Source organism: Balaenoptera borealis (assembly GCF_965194805.1).
Source record: "Balaenoptera borealis genome assembly, chromosome: 13".
NCBI classification, from domain to species: domain Eukaryota; kingdom Metazoa; phylum Chordata; class Mammalia; order Artiodactyla; family Balaenopteridae; genus Balaenoptera; species Balaenoptera borealis.
The window spans coordinates 34147137-34171962 of record NC_138870.1 but is presented as its reverse complement, the minus strand read 5'-3'; the positions used below and the strand labels follow the sequence as shown (position 1 = coordinate 34171962).

Here is a 24826-nt window from a genome sequence, read left to right as displayed (position 1 = left end):
TAGCTGTGTAAAGACTGTCACATCTCAATTAAAAAATTGAAGCACTCTACTTCTCAAAATTCATCATTTCACATATGAATAAATACAGCAACATGATGATACTCTAACACAAGAGCTGTGATTTTTTGAGGTTTGAAATTGATGATAAGAAAAGCATAAAATAATGTCAGAGTAGAATACAAAAGTAAAAAATAACTTCATGTAGTATATTAATTTTACTATTAAAAAACTAACTTAAGAGTATTACTGATTCTGAAAACCAAATATTTAGAAAATTACTTACTTCCAAAATAAGAATACTGAAAATAAGTTCTAGAATTTGGTTTTCAATATTCAAAATCATCCAACTCATTCAGTAGAATGATTTGCTATTGGAAATTATGTTAAATGCTTTAGTTATACTTTTTTTTTAAAGAAAACTCAAAATGCCATGAATGATAGGGGCCATTCAAAAATATGCAGGACCCAAAACAGAGAGGATAGTACAAGAGACTGTATTACTCTTATATTTACCACATACAATCAACGTTTCAACCTCTATTATATTTCACAACTTGTTATTAAATTTAAAGCACCTGTGTATGGTGATTTTACTTTCACTCTACAGCCTATGGTATTGAATTGAACACTGTAAATTGTCCCATTGGATTAAATCATGCAACTGTCACAGAATTAGGTTAAGTGGTGTTTATAAGGCATATTGGAACGAGTTAAAAATCATTTTACACCCATTTAAAAGTTTATTCTTTTGGATGAAGGGGTTCCTGAATGCCTCAGTCATAACATATGTTGTAAATCAGTTGGATAGTTTGTTAAAGTATAATTTATTTGGCTTAGGATGGAGTTGCAGGAATTGGAAGGAACTGTAGTCATCACAGAGATGCAGGGTGTCCTCTGAACTGGGCTGGGAGCAGCAGTTGTCACGCCACATTCAGAATTCCAAGTAGACAAGGATGCCAAGGGCAGGCAGCAGGAAGCCAAGAAGACATGGTGATAGGATGGACGCACCTATAATGTAAACCAAAAAAGTGCATATTATTTCATTGATAACAGTCACTGTTGCTCATTTACCCTACTATGGGTATTATGAAACCCTGAAACCCAAGTGGTTCCTTTAAAAAAATACTAGCTTCACTTAGTCTTAAGTGACTTAAGAAAAACAAAAATATTTGATCAAGGATTTTGCATGTGAGACTGTGTGGACTGTTTATACCAAAAGCTCATATAAATCATTTACGATAATAAGATCGCAAATGTTTCTGTTTTTCCTGTGATCCAGCAGTCCCAAACTCCTACCAGAAGGCACTAGGTCAGGAAACATGTATAAATAAGTGAAAAATCGTAAGTAAGCTGTGAAAAAATAAGATAAAGAGATGCAGCAAAAATGTTAATAACATTACATGGGGCAATGTAATCATAGGTATACTGGAAGATCCTACATGATTTCATATCCTAATGGTTTTAAAACATTTAGGGGCTTATATGCAATGATTTTAGAAATGTATTTTTGATAATAATAAATAATCTATTCAAATTTTTATCCAAAGAACAATTGCCCTGAGAGATGTTATGTAAATGAAGAATAAAAATGATGTAATATTCTACAGACTTAAATTATGTCTTGAATGACGCCTAGAAGGGCTCTTCCTGTGGTCAGGTAAGTTTATGGGTCCAAGTCCAGCTTCACTGGAATTCTTGAGAAAGGGCTGAAAAGTGGGACCAAGAAGGTACACTCTTCCTTTCAACTCTCCACAATTATTAGGTGCTCTCTTCAACGAGCAAAAAATACAGCTTGTAAATATAATAGACTTGTGTCCATTTTGGGAAATTTATTCTCTAAATTTGAAACTTTAAATCATTGTTATCTACTATATCAATAGTTGCCTAAATAGACCTTTCTTTGGAATATTCCTCTTACGTTTAGGAAGATTCAAGGCCATTTCTCTCGAATTTGGTCCTTGAAGGCACAGTCATACTCCCTGTAAGGTGGAAGATGATTGTGTCTACCTGCATTCCGCTATTGCCCTGTTAGCAGCATTCAGTGCTGCATGGAAAGTATAAGAGATTAAACATTATCAGACACTGATAAAGGGGTTCTTAGAAATGAGCAGGACAGTGAAGGTAAAAGTGAGGGCAGAACCGCAAGCACAATATAAACATCCCTCGAGTAGCTGCTTATAGCCTCTTTATGATAATGCATAACGGCATTATCGGTAGCAATGATGACACAAATAATGACCATGATAGCTGCTATTCACTGTTCTACAGCCACAAGACAGACACCACACTGGCCATTTATATGTATTATGACATTTATACAATAGCTTATGATGGCAGATCTTATTTTCCTGACTTTATAGATTATGTAACTCAGATTCAGGTAAAATGACTTGTTCAAGGCCAGTGGCCAGTAGAAGGCAGAGCCAGGATTAGATCTCAGATTGGCCTGGCTCCAAAGTCCATGCTCTTTCTACCTCTCTGGCACTTTCTATAGATAGCTTTGGAAAGGTACCAGTTCTGGAAAAGCATTAGGACACTACATCTCGCACTTAAAGTGTCAAGGCAAGGGCACAGGGGGAAAATAAATGACATATGGGAAAGCAGAGCACCTAAGATGTTTCAAAGTGTCTTTATTCTTGTAGTATTTTTCCCTCTATTTTTCTACACAGATATTTAAAAACTATGCCACAGCCCACGTATTATTTTATTCAATAAGATGACCAATAATAAACCTTAATCACACAGAAAAACATTAGCTTTCATTGTTTGACCTAATTTAAAAGATCTTTCCTGAAGACCTTTGTCTGAGAATGACTACAGGGTCTCTGCAATGCTCTGTCTTTGACCACGAATTACATCAATGATGGGTACACATTCATGTATTTGCCTGAATATGTGGGTTGGCTAAGTACAAACTGTGGCCACGGAAAGAAGGTTAGTCAATTGTGGATGCCATTTTGAAGTTTTGGTGTTAGTATGAAAACCAAACACAATTTCATAATTTGTGGCTTCAACATCAGGATATTTGATTTATTTAAAATAAAATCTTCATGTTTATGTGTGTTATATTTAATTTCTCTAATGGCTCAAGCTTATGTAATTGTGGTCTTCATCTTCAATTCTCTTCCACATTGCAAACACAAATTAGAGACCTGACTGAATTACTATTTAAAGTCATTTTAAATGTGGGATCCCTATATTCTTGAGGGGTTTAAAACATATATTTGTTTTCCATCTAACAAAATGTATATCAAGCATAATTTCAGTACTTAACGTGGTATGTAGTAAACGTATATTTTGCTTTTCACATAGCTACTGAATATCAAACATGAAAAAATCATCAGTCTGGTTAATTACTTTTGCCTATAAGAACAAATGTAAGGCCAATTTAGAATACTATGTCTCTTCCATTGGATTTCTTGATTTTTTTTAACCTAAACTGCCCAGATTTATTTTTCCCTCAGGAAGGATTCCTGCTAGAGAGAGTTATATATTGAGAAGAGAAATTTAATTAAAAATTAAGCAGTGCTTAACAATCTCTTCAGGTTTTATGCTAAATAGACAGCCCCTCTAGTCAGTTTTTAATACAAATCTCTTTTCTGATGCTTAAGTTTAGACACCATGGTCCAAACCAAATTGCTAATGTTTACTATTAATACTTGGAATTTTCTCCTTGTGGTGTCATGTTTATAATCACACCTGTTAATATATCTAGATTGTGAACAACTTCAGGACAGGGAATATATCCAAATCATATTTTCAGGTGTGTTGTCTAATACCAAGCCCAGCATATAGTGAGTTCTTGAACCATAAAGTTATAATATGAATAATTCTTCCAGTTAAAAGCCCTGAACCTTTTCTGATTGCAGAGCACAAAGTGGGAGAGAGAGTGAAGGGGTAGGACACGGGGATTTAAAGAAGACAAAGTCAACCACTGCGACCTGCATCTCTTATCAGAGAGATGATATTAAAAATCTGCAGTATCAGAAAGGCCTTATTTTACTGCTCAGTCCAAGGGGTTCTCCAGCTTGTCTTAATAGGATGTTACTTTGGATTCCTTCAAAGCCTTATAACCCTGGGCTGAGGGAAGAAAGCGTTTTGATAAGACGATTGATCCCCATGCCTAGGGGTATGCTTCATATATACTAGGTGTGTTAGGTACACATCAGTGGGTGTTTGCTGTTGAAATTTGTCAAATCCAATAAAACCCCTGCTGGGATAGCAGCAAGTTTAGAGAAATATAAGAGTAAAAGTCTGTTTGGGATTGAGAGTAAAAATCAGCTCAGAGGGAAAAAGAACACAGTCACCTGCCTTTATTCAGGTTAGTAGTATGACAGACACAGATAATGCCAGCTTGAACTTAAATGGAGACACTGCCAAGGTCATGCAGCAGCTGGAAAATGCACAAATGACCCCTTCATTGAGTGGCTAGTGCTGTGTTACCAGTGATACTCCATACCTGCTTTACTCTTCCCATCTTTCACTAGGAACACCCAATTGCTTAACTACTCTCCCCTTGAGACGGCTCCCAACCCTAGTTCATTCCTGATACTCCTGTCCTCATCTTAGAAACAGCAACTGATCCAGAACTGATTGCTTCTTCCCTTAGACCTTCCTCTGGATTCTTCAGTAAGAACTCAAACCTTACATAAGATGTTTCTCCTTCCCACTTGAGTGGTGTTCCACGACTGCTCTGGGGTACGTTTCCTTGTTACATCCAGTCAATTACAGGTAGTCCAACTATCTATCAGACTACAGCTTTGTAACTGGTCCTTGGTTGTTTAGATTTTGAGAACAAACAGGGAAATATGAGGGTCTGTAAGCAGGTCACTGTCCTAGCAGGAGATGTAAGGGAATACTGGGAATAGTGTAATGGGGCTCTAGAACCAGGCAAAGAAAGCGAGAGTCCAAATACTGCCTCTGCCTTTTACTGGCTAGGTCATCTTGAGCATGTTCTTTAATATTTTTATGCCCTAGTTCCTTCAAGTATAAAACAGGGGTAATATATCTCATGACTTTATTGTGAGTATGGAGAAGATGTGTATCAATGGTTGTTATATATATTTTAGCAGCATAACCTTTCTTCAGAAACAATCACATGTGGAAGCCCATTTACTGAACAAGCAGGGAGAGGGGATGCTTTATTTAAAGATGGGCCTGGGGCAGGAGACCACAGATTTGTTGCCTCCTTTATGTTCATGCTTGTACCTGTACTCCCCCAAGCCCATCACTTCAGGCAATGTGTAGGGCTCTGCATATCACAGTTTGAAAACAGCTGCTTTATGTAGAGCACTTCAAAAAGTGCATAGATGGTAGAAAACTTCTGTAAATGATAGTGATTCATACTACATTTGATGTTGTTCATCTCTTTATACAGTCCTACACTGTATTTTTTGAAAAGTAGTTGGATAAAAACAAAGCAAAACAATAGATAAGGCAGGTGTCCCCTGCAGACAACTTACATTTGAGACATATATGTCTACTTACTGTTCCCAAGTCACACATTGTGTCCTTTTAGATCACAAACATTCCTGAAATGTCCTTTCACCTATAAACATGGGGCATATTGGACTTTTCTGTAGTAGTCTAGCTCAAGTTGATCTCCTCTGTGACATGGTAGTCTGGGATCTTTGGTTTTAAGTAACTGGAACTCAACTGAAGAAAAAGCTGATTTTGCACTGCTTTTGGACAACTAGAGCTAGTTAACTGAATACCTGTGTCGTCTGCCACGTTTCTGACTTTCATGTCTTCTTCCTTTGCAGATTGCCTCACATTCTCAGACTGACTTCTCAAGACAGACAAGAGAGTCAAGTTCACAATCATACATTCTCAAGATCAAAGAGATGATATTTTTTTTTACCCCAATTCCAGTGACAAAACTCTCAAGTAAAGATCCTTATTTGCAAAGTCTGAGTCATATACCTACTTTCAGACCAATACTGTGGCTGAATTAGTGCATTTGTGTGATTGAACTAGCTTGGAACAGGTTCCCATCCCTCAACCAATCACTGTGGCCAACGAGGAGGGTCGCTTAAGAAGACGTCAACACTTTCTGATCTCAGGTATTGATTACGAGCTTTGTTTTTGGAGTTAGCCTGACCCATTGGCAATTCTGGGTCTATCATTTACTGGCTGTGTACCCTTTGGAAAATTATTTGTGTCCGTTTACCCATTAGATTGTTGTGAGGTTTAAATGAGAAAATGGCACTTATTTTCTTAAATTTTGTGGAAGAAATGGGTGAAAACAAAGGTTAAAGGAGGAAGAGCTGCTTTTTACTTTCAGATATTGACACATAATTTAATGTATGAATGAATTTTCTGACCAAGAAAATTTTAAAAAAAACTCGTGTACTCTAATTTTCTTTCAGGACTTAACACTTGAAGGATGTGAAGCCATTGAGGCAAAAACAAGTATTTCAAAATTTGTCTTGACTATTGGGATTTTACAGAATGTCTGAGACAAAACAATTATAGATTCTTTATTGGTTAATTCATTTCTGGAATTTCTATCTTATATGTCTCTTCTCCCTTTCATATTTTCTTTTTCATGATTCCCCCCACCCTTTTCCTGATTCACACCTGATTTTTTACCCTTGCCTAGAAACTGGTATAGAATTTGGAATAAAACTCCTGTAACTCAGTGAGGTTAATGTTAAAATTTTCTTTGGGTCATATATCAGAATTTTTATTTTTATAAATTGTCTAATGCTTATTAAGAATTAAAAGACGTATCTTTTTAAAAAGTTAGTTGGCTCTGCTTCAAATAGGTCTCTTGGGGAAAATGCTGTTACAGTATTCAATTTTAAATCCATTATTATAAGCAAAACTACCTGCTTTTGACAAAATGGAGTTATGGATATTTACCCCAATCGGTTTTAAGAGTTTCTGGAAACGAAAACAAAAGAGAAATCAGAAAATAAAATGGATTTTTTCTTTGAGATACAGTAGACTTTCTATATTTGATGATTTTTTTTGCCTTTGATATCTATTATATTATAGTGTCTATGTGTATCAGCTTGCTTATTCTGTGTTTGAGAATTTTATCTCCTTATGCTTCTTTGAGATAACAAAATACTAAGCTATGTGAAGAAGAAGAAAAAAAAAGATAATTTAAGACCTATTTGCAGTTCTGTCAATAGCTAGTTGTGTAACTTTGGGCAAAAGAGAATATTTGGACTCAATATATGGCTCTGAGGCTGGTGTGATCTTTGGCCATTTTACTTGTCAAGGCTGTGGATTTTTCCTTCTGTAAAATGATAGGGTTCAATATTATAACTCCTTAGGTTCCTAGCATTGCCATCAGCCTATGATTCTATGCAAACCATAATGTGTTTAAGAATATCAAGCACTGAGCCTAAAATTTGCAAAGATATTTGTTATATTTCCCCTTATTTATGATAAAGTTGTTATTTGTTTATATATATACATTAAAAGCTTGATCATATAAGTGATAGTGGTTATGATGGTTTTTTTCAAACTGGTGAAACCCACTAATCTTGCTGCTCCTACTTATTTGGCAATTATGAACACATATGTCAAACAAAATAGTTTTTTGGGTTTTTTTGGGCAAGGGTGTATGGTTTGCTGACAGCTTATCCTGGCAGTCATATACTTTCCTTACTCTGGTCCTTTCCCTATCAGGAAATGTTAGATTGCAAGGATGCATTTCTTCTTTGAGAAAGGATCAAGCATCTCCAATAGAGTGATGACCAATTATTTGCTGGGAAATATAAAAGTAACTTCTAACAGTCCATTCGCTAACAAACACATTCTAAATAACCTAATTTTGATATAATTTTTGGGCAAGATGAGACTATAATTCTGAGGACTTTTAAAACTGGTTTACCTACTTTTTTAGAAATGCAAGGTAAGATTTTCACAAAAGCTTGAGACTTGGCATTAGAAAGAATTCTACTTGAATACTGTTGCCCTCACTTGAGTGTGTGACCTCTGCAAGGTACTTAATCTCTCAGAGCCTCTATTTCCCTATCTGTAAAATGAGGAGTACAATATTTCCACAGCAGGATATTTGTGATAATTAAACGAAAAAAAAGTTAAAAATACATAGTAAACGCCATCTGATAATTGTGAATTTGAAATATGAAATTTAGTGTGTTCATTTAAAAATTATTATCTAGTGAATATGAGAATACACTAAGCATGGGATGAGACATAAGAGACTCAGAACTCTCTCCTATTCTATAAAATGGTCAACATACATATAATGGATTTCATGGGTTTAATATTTTCCACAACTTATACAAAATCTTTAACAAATAACACTCAAGTTCTTTATTCACAAACAACCAGAGCCAGCTTATTAGATCATCTTCTCATTTGGTATTGGAAATAGCTGTTTGGCAGAATATTCTTACGTGGCTAGCCCTGGTTTTGCGGAATGCATCAAACTAGGACTGGAATCAGTTTTTCTCAACATCAATAAAATTTAGAGAGCCTGGGGACTTTCAGATGCTCATTCTATTTTGCAATATTCATAAAAACAAATATTAAATTATTCCCTCCACTGCCCCAGCCTTGCCTTTCCCCAATCAGTTTTTGAGGCAAAGCGATAACAAGTAGAGCCAGAGAAAAAGTTGAAAAATTTGTGTGTGCTCCATGCCAAGGCTAATGGTTCCTCTTTAGTGCTAGGCTTGAGGGCCCAGTTGAGCACATCTATGACTAAGACTTCCTAGACATCTTCAGGAGCTACAGACACATACCCTACCAGGTTTACTTAAGAAGAAGTACTGCTCCCTGCACCTCTCCTACATCTGCCACAGACATACTTGCTTCTTCTATAGTTTTGCCACTTTACATTTTTAGGAGAACAACTGGTGTTTTGCGGTACTGACAATGAAGACTAAGAGTAAAACTAGTTGGTCATGACAGTCAATTTTCCTTAAACTTATCAGTGTATGTAATCAAAAGAAAGCTAAACAAAGGGAAGCAGGCAGGTATGTCTTCTCACAAAGCCCACTGAAGTTTTCTTAGTTGTTCTTTTACATAAATTTGAGTAAAGGATCTTTTGCTGATTTTAATACTCATGCTCAAGGTCATGATGGGCACAACGTTTGCTTGTAGGTGAGACCATGGAACTAAAAAGGCTTAGTCTATCATGCTCCTGGACATCATGACTATTTATTCATAGAGGGTCTATTTTGTTTAGGCATCCCTAAAATTATAGGAGAGATGACATATTTTTAGCAGACACATATTTGCATGCCTATTTCTAGTACCAATATTTGTGGGACAAATCATTCCCCAGTTCTAGGAAAGGATAGGTATTTTGCCTTTTAAATTTGCCTAGAACAGCAGGCTTTTCAAGAGATGAGAGGATGGGATGACACAGAAAAGCCCCTGTTAAGCTTTGGCATTGTGAGCCCCAAAGTGGCAACTATATCCAGTTTCATGTGACTCTTTTGTGGGACGGAACTAGAAGCCATCATTCACCCAGCTGGCCTTCCTGGGGGTGGTTTCCAATTCACATGTCAGGTTTTATCAAAGTATAGATGCAGATTAATTTCAATTTAAGTATTACCTCTGCTTTTCTTTTAAATCAAATCCTCATCTGTGAGGAAAACTCCAAAAATTTAAATGTACAGATAGCTATGATATAAGAATAATAAGAAGATTTCTTTAAATCATTTATTCATAAGTTTTCTGGACAGTCTGGTCTACAGCATGTCCTCAACAAATATTTGTTCAATGGATTATTATTATTTTTTAATTTATTAAGTGCCTATTCTGTCCAGGGAACTTTTGCAACATGTTATTTTGTTTAATTCTTATAATACAGTTGAAGTATGTCTCATTATCCTCATTTGCAGATTAAAGGTCTAAGAGTCAGATTTGCCCACCTAGCACAAGGCAAAATTTGTCATTGAACTAAAACCTGGTTCTAAGCCCAGTGCTATTTTCTCTACCCCACAGATGCTTCATGAATCCTTCTTAATAAGGCCAGACAATGCAGTGGTCCAACTTTCCTCAATGTAATGAGTTGAGAGTTGGATTTTATTATCAGTATATAAACACCCCCATGTCACAACAGCCAAGGATCCTAGTCCCCCACTGGTTTCATGTGGTGGTTCAGAGTCACAAATACCTGGGAAGCTTTCCCAGGGCAAACCAGAGCAAAAGTCCCATTTGATTTTTCTTGATTCAGCTTTGCTTTGGGGCTATGACAAATGAATGACTCACCTGTTTGAGGTGGTATTTTGTTATTTAAGATTTTCATCCCTAATATAATCCTGAACTCATTTGTTTGTCAGACCTCGGGGCCTTACTGTAGGCCCCCTACTTACTGTAGGATTCAGTGTCATCCATCTATGAGCAAGGATTAATTGGTGCTTCTCTGTTTTTCCACATGCACATGAAGTTCTTATAAGAAACAGTCTGAATTCATTGAATCTTCACAACTATTAAGAGTATCAAAATCAACTGAATCTTCTTTTTGTACTTTCACAGAAGAAACAATTTCTCAGCTATTTTCACAATAGTCTGAAACATGTAAGGAGGTACTGGCTGAAATCAACACTAATTACTCCAAAGGATTTCTAAGAGTTTGTGCTTATTCAGTAGAAGATATAAAATAATTTCAATCACTTTGGATGGCATCTACATGGAATTTTTGTTCTTTTTATATATTTTTCAGAGTTTCCAGAAGGCTCATTCTTAGTCATGTTTTCATGGTGTTAAACCCTGAAATTTTAAGTTCTTTCCAAATTCTTTTTAGGTTAAAAAAAGTGGAAAAAAAGAAGGTTGACTTTCATTACGTCTGTAAGGAGTTTATTTTAAAAAATCAACAGAGTAGTTACTCCTTGCTAACCAACAGGAATTCTGGGGAATGCTTTAAGAAACCATTTTGTTTATACTGAACAAGTCAAATTCTCTCACTGTGAGGGGAAATTGAAATTCTTTTGTCAACATCTATACTTCTAACCAGTAATATCAGTCTTCTCCCAGTCATTTCATTATAAAATTTTGGTAGTCATTATTGACTATCTCTCCATAAGACTTGTGCCTTGTGTCTCTATGACTCGTGAGAGTGTGTTTTATACAGAGGGACTTTTGGATGTTGATTGATAATGATATACTAATATGCTTAAAATAACATAATTAATTTTCAAGATATTGAAAGAAATATAAAATCTAGAAAGAAGTTTGAGACCAATGATTTGCTTTGACATTTATTTCACCTGTACTGTCTTACCTCTTGTTTCCCTTCCCTGGCTTTTCCATATTAGGTTCTTCAGAGTTTGTCAGGGCACCACTTCTCTTGCCCTTGACACCATCTGTTCCATCCTTATTCTTATAGCATTTTCCCATCCTTCTAAATTACTTAGCTCAGTTAATGATTGCCATGAAATCAGAATGTTAAACATAGAGTCATTTTCAAAGTGCTTTTTCCCCTCACTTGCAATACACTGTCTTGGTCACCAAGTACAATTGATTCCGTCTCCAACATCGCTCTAGAATCTCTCTGCTCCACTTTCTCTCCTCTCTCTGCCATAGTGATCCAGGACCTCGTCACCTCTTACTTAAACACAAGAAAAAGTAAAAAGATGAAAAAACCAAAACCCACAAATCCAATCTGCTCCCTTTTCACAGTCTGTATATAACCTATACTCCAATTATACTATCTCCCTCTACTTTTTGAATCCTGCATTAGAGACTCACTGAATGTGATGCCATTTTTACGTATTCTCAGAGTCAACACTTGTTTCCTCAAACTCATATGCCCTATTACCCCTGTTTATGACTGGAAAATGCTCATTGATCTTAAAAGAGTCATCAAAGTATCATTCTTTTAGGTAACTGTGCATGAATTTAATGACTTCCTCCTCAGTGCTTGCTTGTACAACACTTAATACATTGTGCTGCCAATTATTTTTTCACCTGTCTTATTTATCTGTGACTTTATGGTTCCTTAAGAACAGGGACCATGTTCTTATTCATCTTCCAACCTCCAGGGACCAAGTCCTACCTAAGACACGTGGTGCTCAGTACATTTTTGTTGAATGAGTTGAACTAATGGTCCTTCTTCGGACCCCCCTCTGCTGTCATTCTAACCATGATCTCTCTTTCTCTAGGCATGTATGAGAAGGACCATTCCTGAGAAAATGTGGTGCAATGAATTGTTTTCCCTATCAAATCTCCACTTCTTTGTAGACTCAAAATCAAGCAATCATCCCATTTAACCAACATCCAGTAGAGTGCTCAAGATGTAAATATGAACAAACAAGGCCTTTCACTGATAGTCCATATTCTGAGGATGACTGTTAGCCAGAGGTTATTTTATAATTTGGATCAAAAAAGAAATAGAATTCACTGAGAGAAATTAGTTGCACACTAAAACTTTGCTATTTTTTCCTCTTGTGAGAGTTCTGCTAATAAACTTGTGAGCTTTTAAGTGTTATTTAACATCTTTCTTGCTTTCTGTAGTGTTTTGGCCAATTTTAAGTTGCAACTATGTTTAGAATATAATCTTGGACCAGGAAAACAAGACTGTTCCTTTAAAGGGACATATTTAGATAATATTTTAATTTGAATACATAATTTGTGCTTTAAGAATTTTAACTTTAAATCAGATGAATTTTCCACTTGTACAGATAGAGTCTAAATAATTAAAAGAAAGTAATCTGAGTTTATTTAACTTTTTCAATGACCATTTGGATGCTGCCTCATTAGATAATGGTAGAGGCTGTGACAGGTCCTGTCTACCTAGTTAACAAAATGTGGTTTGTGTTTGGCTGCTGGAAATCTCAGTTCTTCCTATCTGGCATTTATTACTTATTCTGCAATAATGAATTACTTATAGAAAGACCTTGGTATTTCTGGTGTTTTCATTTATCCTCCATTGTGCCATGTCATTTCCCAGTATCAGGTTTTTGTTAAAAATTGCCACACAAAATTAATCTTCTCTGGACATAGTATAGAGATTAAGAGTACATGTATTAGAGCTATAAATCATTTAAATCCTGGCGTCTCACTTTAACAGCAATGCGATTCTGGGCAAGTTACTTAAACTCTGATGCTCAGTTACTTCATCAGTCAAATGAGGATAGTTTTACCTAATTGTGTCTTATAACAATAAAAGGTACAGAAAGTGCATTGCTATTATATAAAAATACTTCAGAGTTGGAAGCTCTTCCTATTGAAATTACTGGGAAGTTGTTTTTCTGATCTGTTCCATTTGTCAAGGAATAGATTGCCACTTATCTGTGGTAGCTGCAGGCCACATTCCAAAGAATTCTTTACTTGACTCAGGAAGGAAAAGGTACTGGGCCAAGCCCAAACTGAAGGGCATTTGCAAGGTAACAACTAAGATCTAGAAAACCTTTCAAGACTAGCCATGAGGCATCACAGTCTACTGACTACAATTTAACCACTCTGGATTTCCAAGGTTGTACAAACTTGAAAACCAACCTTAGGTACTGAAGTGAGGCCTCTGCTTCTTTTAAAGTAAGAGCAGACCCTAGGAGATAATGCCCCAACTAGAAGCTGAGAAGACAGAGAAGGAAGTCACTGATGAGAAAGGTACACAGACATGATCTACCTTGTAGTTAGAGTTACTGGATGTCTTAGCTAAGTAGGCAGTAACCATCTGGATGTGATTGAAATTTAATTCTGATCAACTCTGCTTCTATTTTTTTTTTCTTTTTAAGATAGCTTCTCTAAGTTTTCATAGAATAGAAAGAGCTTAACTGCCTAATATTTGTTCATGAATTCAATTTACACATAATGAGAGCCTACTACTATTTTGCCCAGTGCTAGGGCAGAAACAGCCTTTCTTCCCCCTGGAGATCACAACTGAATCACAAGTCAACCACACTGCAGTGTTTTTTGTACTCAGAATGCCCAAGACACCATGGACACAAAACTGAAATGAGGGGCAGCTGCAGGTGGTGGCACAAATGGAGTTTTCTGGAGGAAAAGGGACCTGAGCTAAGAAAGAAGAGATGGGACAAAATATATGTATGTGCTTCGCAAATGCCCTTCTATTGTGATAATAAAATGTTTACCAAGAAATGCATACTAAAAACAGAGAATCTAATGAAAAGTAATCCTTGATATTCAAAAGGAAATAAACTCTTATTCTAAGCCACTGCTTTATAATAATCTAATTTAACTTAGTTATAGTTAATCCCCTCAGAGATATTAATTTCCATTTCATTAATCTATAGAACACTCCAAAATTATAAAAACATGAAAATCCTTTAAAATTTAAGAAGATATTTCATCATGATCTTCTTGAACATAAATTTAATAGAAGATGAATATATATTTTGTTAGACTGTATTTCAAATATAGTTGCTCAATGTCAGAGAAGTTATTAACCTGGGAAAATAGCCACAACAGAAACATCTGCTACTTGGAAAAATGCAAAATCTTTTGTTTAAAACTGGCGATGTTGCATTCCATCTACTTTTTAAAAGCCTGAGGATAAGCCACAGGGGATATACTCTTCACTGACCATATAGCATATCGGTATAGAAAATATATTAAACATTAGAGACGTGGTATTTTAAAATTAACACAAATAAATAAGAATTTATCAAATTTGCACAAATGCATCCTATGACTTGACAATCTCTAAATATAAATCTAAATGTATATAAATACATTTAGTTCATCTTGTCACTAAAAAAATAATTCTCTAAATATGACATAGCAATTGATAATGTGGTATGAAGACATTATTCTGTGTAAAGTACATTATTCATGTACTGGCTTGTACTGTTCACTGTAACTGCTGAAGATTAAATAAAATTATTGAGTAATTTCTATGCACTGTGATAAGCATTCTTGCCTATGTTATCAATAGGTTAGTTTTAAAGACAAGAAATTTGCTCAAGTTTAAAGGAGAGAATACCATTTCATTTCTTGCTAAAGCAAAAACTGTCTGATCATATTCTCACTGTGATTTTCCATCTTTTACCTAGCTAACATTGCCTCATACATCTGACATGACAGCAAAACATATAATCTAGAATACTAGGCATTGACAATAATCATTGATTTATAGAGAAATGATTACAATCTAATGTGCTCTAGGAAATACTTATAACACTGAATTTAATATTGCCTGTAAAATATATGCCTTATTTTTCTTCCCAATATCAATGCTGGAACTCCTAGCATAATTTATTACTAATTACTAACTTTATTAATCTCAAATTTTAGTCAAATAAATATTCATCATTTAACTCTATGTTAAATAATTCTCTTATTTTTTAACTGAACCTAAAGTTCTACAAAAGTGTAATAACTGAATAAATATGAGATATCTTTTTTTAATGTAATTTAAATATACCTTAGTTTAAATATATTAATAATCATTTAAAATTTTTTGATAAACAGTTTTTTAATCCTAAGAAAAACACAAAATAATATGTGGCTTCAAAGAGCTGCAAAAAGATGTGTTCAACTATCAAAATCATCCATATAAAAGGCAAAGTTATTAACAAAACCATAAAATAACCAGGGTTCCCAGAAATGAGCAATCTTCTAAAGGACCAACGCTGTGTTATCAGCAGAAAAATATATTCAGTGAAAACATAAGAGACAGAAGCTAAATAACTTATCCGTGTAGTACTTTATTCTCTACATCAAATTCACTTTGGATATTAGGTACCCATGACAATATATTTATGTTTGGAGGGTTAGGCAGCCACTTATGGTGACAGTATAAAAAGAAAGAACATGTTTTCATTTATAAAAACCAAAGATTTCTCAAAAACCTTAGAATACATGAAGTTACTAAATTACTTGATGTACTTGGAAGAATATAAGAATTATGATGGCTATGTATTTCAAACGTGGTGGCATTATTTTTTTATGCTTCCAATCTTTTTTTCTTTTAAATGTGTTTGCTTTATGTTTTGGGTTGCTCCTTGGATTACAATATCTTTGTAATTTTAGAATCACATATGTCAGTTCTCCATTTGTCATGAAAATTATTATACTAAAAATATAAGCACTTTTAAATTGCGTCAATTTTTCTTCATTTTTTAGCATTTTTTCTTTAGATTTTATTGGCTCTTACATTTTACAATACATTCTTTATGACTTTATATGTTTTAAGAATTCTTTTTAACTTACATTTTAATCATAAAGCATATATTGGGAATCAGATACATGTGTCTTATAGTTCTAGAGGGCCAACACATGTTCTTAAGGCATTTATGATCTAAGTCTTTGAAGCATTTTAGTACATCAGTATTAATTTAGATCACTTATTTTTGCTAGTTTAATTGAAAAAATAAATATTGAGTCAAAATTCTTTGCCAGGTTCTTTGGAGAATACAACATAAATATTTACTTATGAGTTATATGCTACCTCATTTTAAAAAGGCTTTAAGATAGTTTACAAAGATACATAAATTATGATAAAGAAAAAATATTAATTGAGGGGAAGGGAAATAAGTTTAGGAAAAATGAGACAAAGCCGAGATAATGATACATAAATAGCAACAACACACTAATGCTACTATTAAAAAACACTTTACCCATATTCACCTATATTCAGTTAAAATATACAATGCTCTATGTACTGATACTTTGCTGAAGGTATGTTGGAAATATGGCACTGAGTTTTGGCCAGGCAATTCAAATAGAAAAATAGATCAATCATAAAGTTGATTATCTGAAAGATAAAAACAAGTATTGTGCTCAAGAAAAGTGTTCTACTTCTGGTCCTCAGACCAGAGAAAGGATGCAGATTAAGGGACAGTCTAGCTGGGCAGTACCTGAGATAAAGGATGCTACACAATACTGGAAATGCATCTTCTCCCCCTCCCATCACCCCTAGATCTTCTAAAGGAGAGTACTGTATTGAAGGAAGATATTGATAACCTATTTAGAGTATGTATGTGTGGAGAATAAGGTTCCTATTAAATATGGTCCAGTAAGTAATCTAAGGTGCCTACAGAGGACAATGGATTTATTTAGCTGTATGAATTTTTCTTGTGTGTGTGTGTGTGTGTGTGTGTGTGTGTGTGTGTGTGTGTGAGTGAAGCATGGGGTGGTGTTGAGGAGATAAATTTTTCTAGTATTCAGAAAGAAGCGGTCTTCCTTCATATACTTCCTCTAATAAGATCTCACCTTCTCCATTAAATTGTGTACAGGAATTTGAAAAATACTGATTTAATATTAAATATCAAACATTTTTTAAAATATTTATTTATTAGCCTGGCCCAGTGTGTTCACTTCTCTAGGTTCAGCCTCACCTGAGAAAATTTTCAATAATGTTTCCATAAAAGGAGGACACTGTAGTACAGCAAAACATATCCTCAACTATCAAGGAATAATATGGTAGCAGATTTCGTGTAACTGTTTTTTGCTTTTGTTGGTTTTTTCCTATAATGTTCCTCAATATAAGCCAATAGCACAATACCAAAGTACAATTCAACAAAAATCAATCCTATGAAGATGGAAAACACTGTCTTCTAAAGACACAGCTCACTGAAGTTTTGGATTGATCAGTTTATAAAATTGATGGATCTCCTGGGAATGGATGGAAGGGGGTATCTCCATAGTCCATGCATTCTCTACAGGGATAATATGGCTTCCACGGAGGTGAAAATTGGTTCTTGTGAGGTGAAAAATATCTGGGCTATTACAATGGTTTTTGCATCTCCAAAGGGCTACAGTACATAAACAGATATGCAGTATTTCTGTGGTATTAAAATTTCACGGGTGGTAACAGCTGCTAAGAAAAAACATGTAAAAAGGCTTATTAGGGAGAAAAATAATGAAAAAAGATTGAGAAACTTTGGTACAGAGTATTATCTCTCCCAATCATTCTTCTGTTTGGAATTGGGTGGCAAAGATGTAAGGTACATGAAAATAGATTTTAATTAATTTATTTATTTATTATTATTTATTACTCACAAAAAATACGGACACTATTGTTCCCATTCTACATGTAAAATATAGAACATACCTATGCTAAATAATCAAACCATATAAATAATAAAAATATATACAAATATATAAGAATATTGTAGGCCTCTTGATTAGAGGAGTTAAATTTGCAAATTTTCAAGATATTGGAAAACCAATTTAAAATCACACAGAAACAGATTTATGATTTATGAGCTAGAAAGTTAATGGCAATGACCAAGGTTGACAAAAATCAGACAGAATATAAGTATGAATATGATCTAGTCCCATTCTGAGAAGATGAAAGTCATTGGAGGTTTTTGCACAGATAAGACCTGACATATTTTAAAATGATCACTGTGGTCGTTCTTCTGAGAATGAATTGTAGGGTTGTAGCTAAGCGCAAAGCAGAGAAAACAGTTGGATGGCTAATCAATAATCCTGGAGACAAAGCATGATGGCTGGATCATGATGGTGGCAGCAGAGGTGGAGGTTTCTAGATATATTTTAGTGGTAAAACGAATAGGATTTCTTGATGAAATGAAACTAGTATATAAGAGGAAAAAAGAAGTCAAAGATGACTTCCAGGAAGACTGGAGATGCATTGTTGAGACAGGTGAAAGTGTAGGAAAAGCATATATATAAAGAAAAAAGTTTAATTTAGATATCTAAGTGGAGATAGTGATTAGACAGTTGGATAAATCAGAGATTTATGTTTGAGAGTTTTTAGCATTTATAGTCTTGAAACAATAAGATTGCTTATGGACTAAGAAGGAAAGAGTTATTGGAAGGATGATCAAGAACCAGCAAAAGAGACGTAGAACAGCATCCTATTAGGGAGGAGGAAAATCACAAGAGACTGGTGCCCAGAAAGACAAGAAGGAGAAAGTGATCAACTGTATTCAAGCTGCTAAGAAATGGAGTAGGAGAGAACTAACTCCTACATTAAAAACATGAAGGTCATTGGTGATCTTGACAAGGGCTATTTTGATAGAGTGTTGGGAGGATGCAAATTCAAAATATGATTTGAGAAGGGGAATTAGAAACACTGAAGAGGGACAAATTATTTTTGCATTTTGCTCTATAGAAAATCATAGAACAATGCATTAGTTACAAGGGGAGATTTTCCTTTTTTCTTGTTGTTGTTGTTTGTTTGTTTTTGTTTTCCCTGAACAATGGGCAATATTGCAGAATGCTTGCATAGTGATGAGACAAATCAAACAGAAAAAAGAAAAATGATGCAGAAGAGAAAAGAAAGAATGGCGGAAGCAATATTCATGAATTAACAAGAGGTGATGGCATCTGGCTCACATGTGGATGGCTGACATTAGATAAGAATATGGAACTCAGCCAGGGCATTATGAAGGAAGGCAGAACACATGGACACATATTTATGTGTTGGTTGCTTCCAATTCCTTCTATTTTCTCAGGGAAACAGGAAGCAAGTTATTGACTAAAAAGGGAACATAGGAAAGATACTTTGGAAATTTAAGGAAGGAGAAGGATGTATGTAATTGTTGTCTAAGGGAGAGAAGAATAAAGGTACTAGGAAAACCTAGTGGAATGGCCCAAGAGCACTGTGGGTCCACTTGACATGGTCATGAGCTCAAGGTGTAACCAGTCTTAATTTGGGGTATTTTTCTCTAGCCACCATTAAATATGAGAGTGTAGGTTTTGAGTAAGTGGACAGTTAGATTTAATCCACAATTTTTCCAAGTGAGTATGATGAAGTGAGAGAAGTAAAAGGGTACCGGTATGTACGCCAAGGAGTAATGATAATTTATGGCTGTACGATTTCAGTTAGATATGGAGAGATTGAGAAAGGTAGGGGACATAGGAAAAGTGGTGAGATAAAGGGTTTGTGGTTCCTGGTGTGTCAAAATATTTCAGGAATCTGAGTACTAAAAAAAATGAGAAGAAAGATAGGTGTCTTTCAGAGACGAGAATATTTGAGATTATGAAGACAGCAGTGATAAGGGTAAAAGTGGAGCCATGGCAAGGGCAACACAAATTGGAGTAAGTGTTTCAAAGAACTGAGAGAACAGTGTGATGTAAGGATCATCGACATGTATATGGAAATCAGCAAAAGGTAGGAGAGAAGAAGTGTTGGAGAGAGTGCCAGTGATCTGTGCACCAAAATCTTCAAGGAATGAGTAGGAAAGATCTCAGGTACTCATAGACAGCTTCAGGAAGGGGAAATAAGTGAGAGAAGCAGATGATATGAGGTTCTAAGCAGGGAACTTGGGGCAAGAAAGAAGGAGGATACAATGGAAGCATCATCAGGAAGGAAGGAGAGCACCTATCTTGCCACGAGGCCCAGTGTTCAAGGTGTATGAATAGACTGCAGGAGGGGCAACATCATTGGGAGTGGCGAGGGGGGGGGGCGGAAGTAAGGTTTCTGATAAATTAAGAAGGTAAAGGAAACATTCAGTGAAGAGATGAATATTATAGGAGACTACTGATGACTGATAATGAATTCCAGAGGCAGAGTAGGAAGGTTTTAAGAATTAAGTTTGGACAGAAATGATGCCAGAAAATGGGGCACAGGGTAGTATTAATCTGTTAGACTTGAGGGTCTCCAGGCAATAGTGCTGGGGAAGTAGTTAATGTTGGGGATGGGGATTGAAGAGGAGATCTTGGTGGGAGCACATGGAGTTCTGCTTGTATGCAGGCATAAAATATGAGGAAAGTTGTGTTTAATCAAAATTTGGATTCAACCATGTGAGGAGCATAAAGAGAGAATGAGGCAAGGTACAGTGGTTTTAATTATGAACTATGGAATCTGAGCTCTTTAAGGACTCAGCTGAGGACATCAAGGAGAATGAGGTAAAGGAAAACAAGTGATAGGGTCAATGGCAGGTCTGGGTGGGGGAGGGTGAAAGAACTGTTGGAGATGGAAGGAGATTTGAAGGAATAAACTGGAAAGATAACAGTTAGTGGTCAGAGAATAAAAGCTTAAATTTAAATTTTTAATTTTTTGTAGCTATTGGTAAAGCCAAGATTTGAGAGGATATTTGTGTCATAGACACCTTGGCATCCTGTGAATCTCTGAGAACACTGAAAATAATGCTTTTATGTACATAAAATACAATACATAGAGTTAAAAGGAAACACATTATATTAAAATGCATTTTTAAAATATCAAGAAAACAAATATATGTTTGTTAACACATGAAATAGTGTGCTTATTAGAACATTACATAATAAGAACTAGGATACAGTCTAATAAATATATTTTTTGAAGAAGCGATATTGCAACAGGTGAACTATTATATGAGAATATCTGGGATTGTTACTGGTGATACTGATTTGTAGCTTAAATTCATATTTGAAGAAATCATAAATTTTACTTAGAAATTAATAAAATTTTTTATTAATTCTTTCTCAGTCAAGTTTCAAGGACCATTCAAGTTCTAATTCACATTCAAGTCTGTGAAGCCCTGTCTAGACTGTAATCATGGGTGGGTGGCTGAGGCAGGCAGAGGGCAAGATCACCAAGAAACAGGAATTAAGAGGCCAGGACATTGGAAGGATCATCTCCACACATGTTGATATCCAAAGATTTCAGAACTTCCAGGTATATCTAGACTTTGAGGCAATGACTCTGGGCTAAGTGTCTTGTTGCACTACTCCTTTGTAATCTACAGTATCCTTGACTCTTCCTGAGTCCTCTGTAATGTACAACAAACACCCTTCCTTCTTTCTGCTTCTCACAGCCACGGGAGGAAGGCTGGCGATTTGCTTTAGAGATGAGAGGCAATTATTCAGGGTCTGCCTGGAGTGATAGGTTGTAGAAGAAAGACTACTGGATGGAGAAATTCATACTCTTGGATTATGTTCCAAATGATTTATTTTCTCTTTATCTGGCTCATTTTGCAGAAGGTGTCTGTAGAAAGTGCCCTTGGAATGTCATTTGCTTCATTACATTGTGTTTATACTGTGAATAACCTACCAAAGAATCTGGCTTTTAGCCGTACTCAACTATGAGAAGTACTTTGAGACCTAAACATTCCTTCATCAATCACTAAAGCTGGTCCCTAATGTATTATCAAATGGACCATTTTAATATGTTGATATATCACTTTCCAGTTTAAGAGTTATATTCTCTCTTATTGGAGCATTAAAGGTTTCCTGTTCTACTTGCGAGAATTTTGTAGGATTTTATTTTTAAAAATAACAAACTCATTTTCTTTTCTAAATGGTTTTCAGATTTATGTTACAGTGAATAAGTGTCAAACCTCAGGAGAGAAAATTTAAAACCCAACTCTCTTTCTCAGCACAGACAATTGCCTCTATATTTTCCTAAGAAGATTACAAATTTCAAGAGAGCTTATAATTTTTCATAGGAAAATTAATTTTGAAATGGTGTTTTAATGGTTGATGTATATATCATTTTAAGATAATATAATTATTTTAATTCACTTATTTGTTGCTCTTCTTTCAGGAGAGAATATAAAGTAATATCTTATAATTTGAGGGGAGGTACATTTATCCTAATATTCCTCCCTTAGGATTATAGAATATTTCCAACCCATTTGAGTGTACAGAACAGATATCTTAATGTAATATTTTAAGCCACCAATATATAAACATTCATAAAATGCAAAATTGAGTTTACTAATAATTAAAACTATACATTTAAGATATACCATTGCACAAGATTACCCATCTTATGACTAATTTGTTGATGCATAATATTATGACCCATTATAATATTTGTTGAAACTTTATATTCCACAAAACTTGGTATATGCAAACAAGGTAAAATAAACAGATTACTATTTAGTAAGACTGTAATTTTGCTGATACCCAAAATTCAGAAAAAGAAAGCCCATTTTGAATGCACCATTGGTTCATTTTCTGAAACTTCTTCAATGTACTTACATTCTTCAAAAATGTTAAATTCCTTAATTTACGACTCTGCTTTGGAAAGCACTTATTACATATGGAAATCCCTTCTCAAGCTAGGTTCCAATTTTAGTTACATCAACAGTATTCTTTCCAGATTCCATCCTCCTAGTATAATTTCCTAAATGTAGAAAATACCACCAAATGCAGCTCTTGAGGGGAAGGGATTGTCTCACAGATTTAAGTATTGTGGAGTATATAATCTAAAATGCAAAACAAAGCAAAGACATGTAGAATTCTCCTGTGACAGTAATAACTTAAACTGTTCCTATGCCTATTTACCTACTTATATGTTCTTTAACAGTGGTAGTGACAAATATATAATTTTAAGGATAAACTTGTGTTTACTGACTTTGGATTAGAGTTCTCTCAACTTAGTTTATTGACATACTCTTTGGTTACTTGTTTGACATCATAAATCTTTGTTTTAGATTTGACATCATAAATCTTTGTTTTAGTCTCAGGATCCATGTTGGTGATCACCGCTTATTACCTAAATAAAAAATAACCCTGCCTAAATTTTCTGCTTTTGAAGCTAACTTTCTATCCTTCCTATAACTTTCCCCTCTTTTCTTCTGCATTTTAATGAAGTTGCTCTTTGACCTAGTTTCTTCTTCTTCCTTTTCCTATATCCACATTTATTTACCCTGCTATTTAACTTTTAATATTAAGCAGAAATCTTTTTCTCTTTGCTTCCTTGTGAATACAGTCTCCATTTTTTGTTCAGATGTTCATTCCTCAAGGAAGATTTTACCATCCTCAGATTTGTGGTAAATTTTATCACATTGAGCAATCATGGAAATGCCATATTATTTATTTAAGGGTAGACTTGTGACTCAGTTCTAGACAATATGGGAAATATTTTCTGAGGGCCTTCTGGGAAAGGTCCTTCATTTTAAGAATAGAGTTTGAAAAGAGAGAGACCCCTTCTTTCTTGGACATCATCAGGCCTCTTTGTAATAATTCCTAGCACTGCAGCAGCCATCTTGATATCACAGAGAGCCTTAGATGAGCCTTAGAATGAACCTGATTCTGAGACCTCCCAAGTAGAGAAAGCTGGGGAGGGGGGAGGGGGAAACTGGTCCTTGATTATATGTTTGAGACACTGATTCCACGAAAGACATAAGGCCTACCTATCTCTCAAGCAATTTTGAGTTGAGAGTTTGTTACTGACAGCTGAAAATATTCTAATAGATACAAATTTTCTGTCCAGCTATTTAAATTTTTCTTAAACTAGAAGTAATGCATCCTTTTTTCCCTTGATCTCCTATTATATTAACAATAACTTTGGGCAACACCAACAACAATCTGCTATCTCTATTTCTGTATCAGGCTGGTATGGGTTGTAGATACTTATACAATTATGCCAAGTGGTTCTCTGACAAATTTATTATCTGATCTCAGCTGGATTCTCAGTTTTGCTAGACAATTTTTTTTTTAATCTATATACACCTGGATGTCTAATAGATGTAGCATGAGCTAGCATGTCAAAATTTGAACTCCTAATTATTTTCTCCAGTTATCTATTTTCAGTAGATGATTCTGTTAAGTAGATATTCTGTTGGCCATTTAAGTAGATGATTCCATTGGTTAATCTAAATTCCTAAGAGTTATGCCAATTCCTTTTTCACACCCCTTATCATCAGAAAATATTGTTAGGTCTTCTTCCAAATAAATCCTGACTATAACTATTTCTCACTTCTTCTACGGTGACCACACTAGTCAGAGCTGACTTCATCTCTTACTTGGATTATCACCTTTTGGCTGCTATTTCCTGCCCTCCTTATTTTCTGATACTTACAGAGATTTTCCCTACAATTCACAGGATTTCTGCTTCCTTCCAAAGAATAGCAAACATACAACTTGTATAATATAAATCTGATCATATCAGTCCACATTTTAAAATACTTCAATAGTTTCTTGTCACATTTAGAGTAAATTCCAAAGTCCTTAACCTTGTTATGATTCAGGTCCTATCTACCTCTCCAGACTCGTTGTGCCCACTCTCCCCATGGCTTGCTCGGCCCCAGTCACA

The 24826-nt window shown here is 35.0% G+C and overlaps 1 protein-coding gene across 7 annotated transcripts in view; it reads right to left on the bottom strand.

The window, feature by feature from the left end:
* Positions 1-805: 805 nt before the first annotated feature.
* Positions 806-24826, bottom strand: part of CNTN1 (contactin 1) — a 363526-nt gene continuing 339505 nt past the window's right edge. For all 7 annotated transcript variants that reach the window (XM_082349364.1, XM_082349361.1, XM_082349362.1 and 4 more), the window contains one exon: positions 806-1008. In XM_082349364.1, coding sequence (XP_082205490.1) covers positions 932-1008 — 77 coding nt within the window. In that variant the 3' untranslated portion in view covers positions 806-931. The remainder of the gene's footprint in view (positions 1009-24826) is intronic.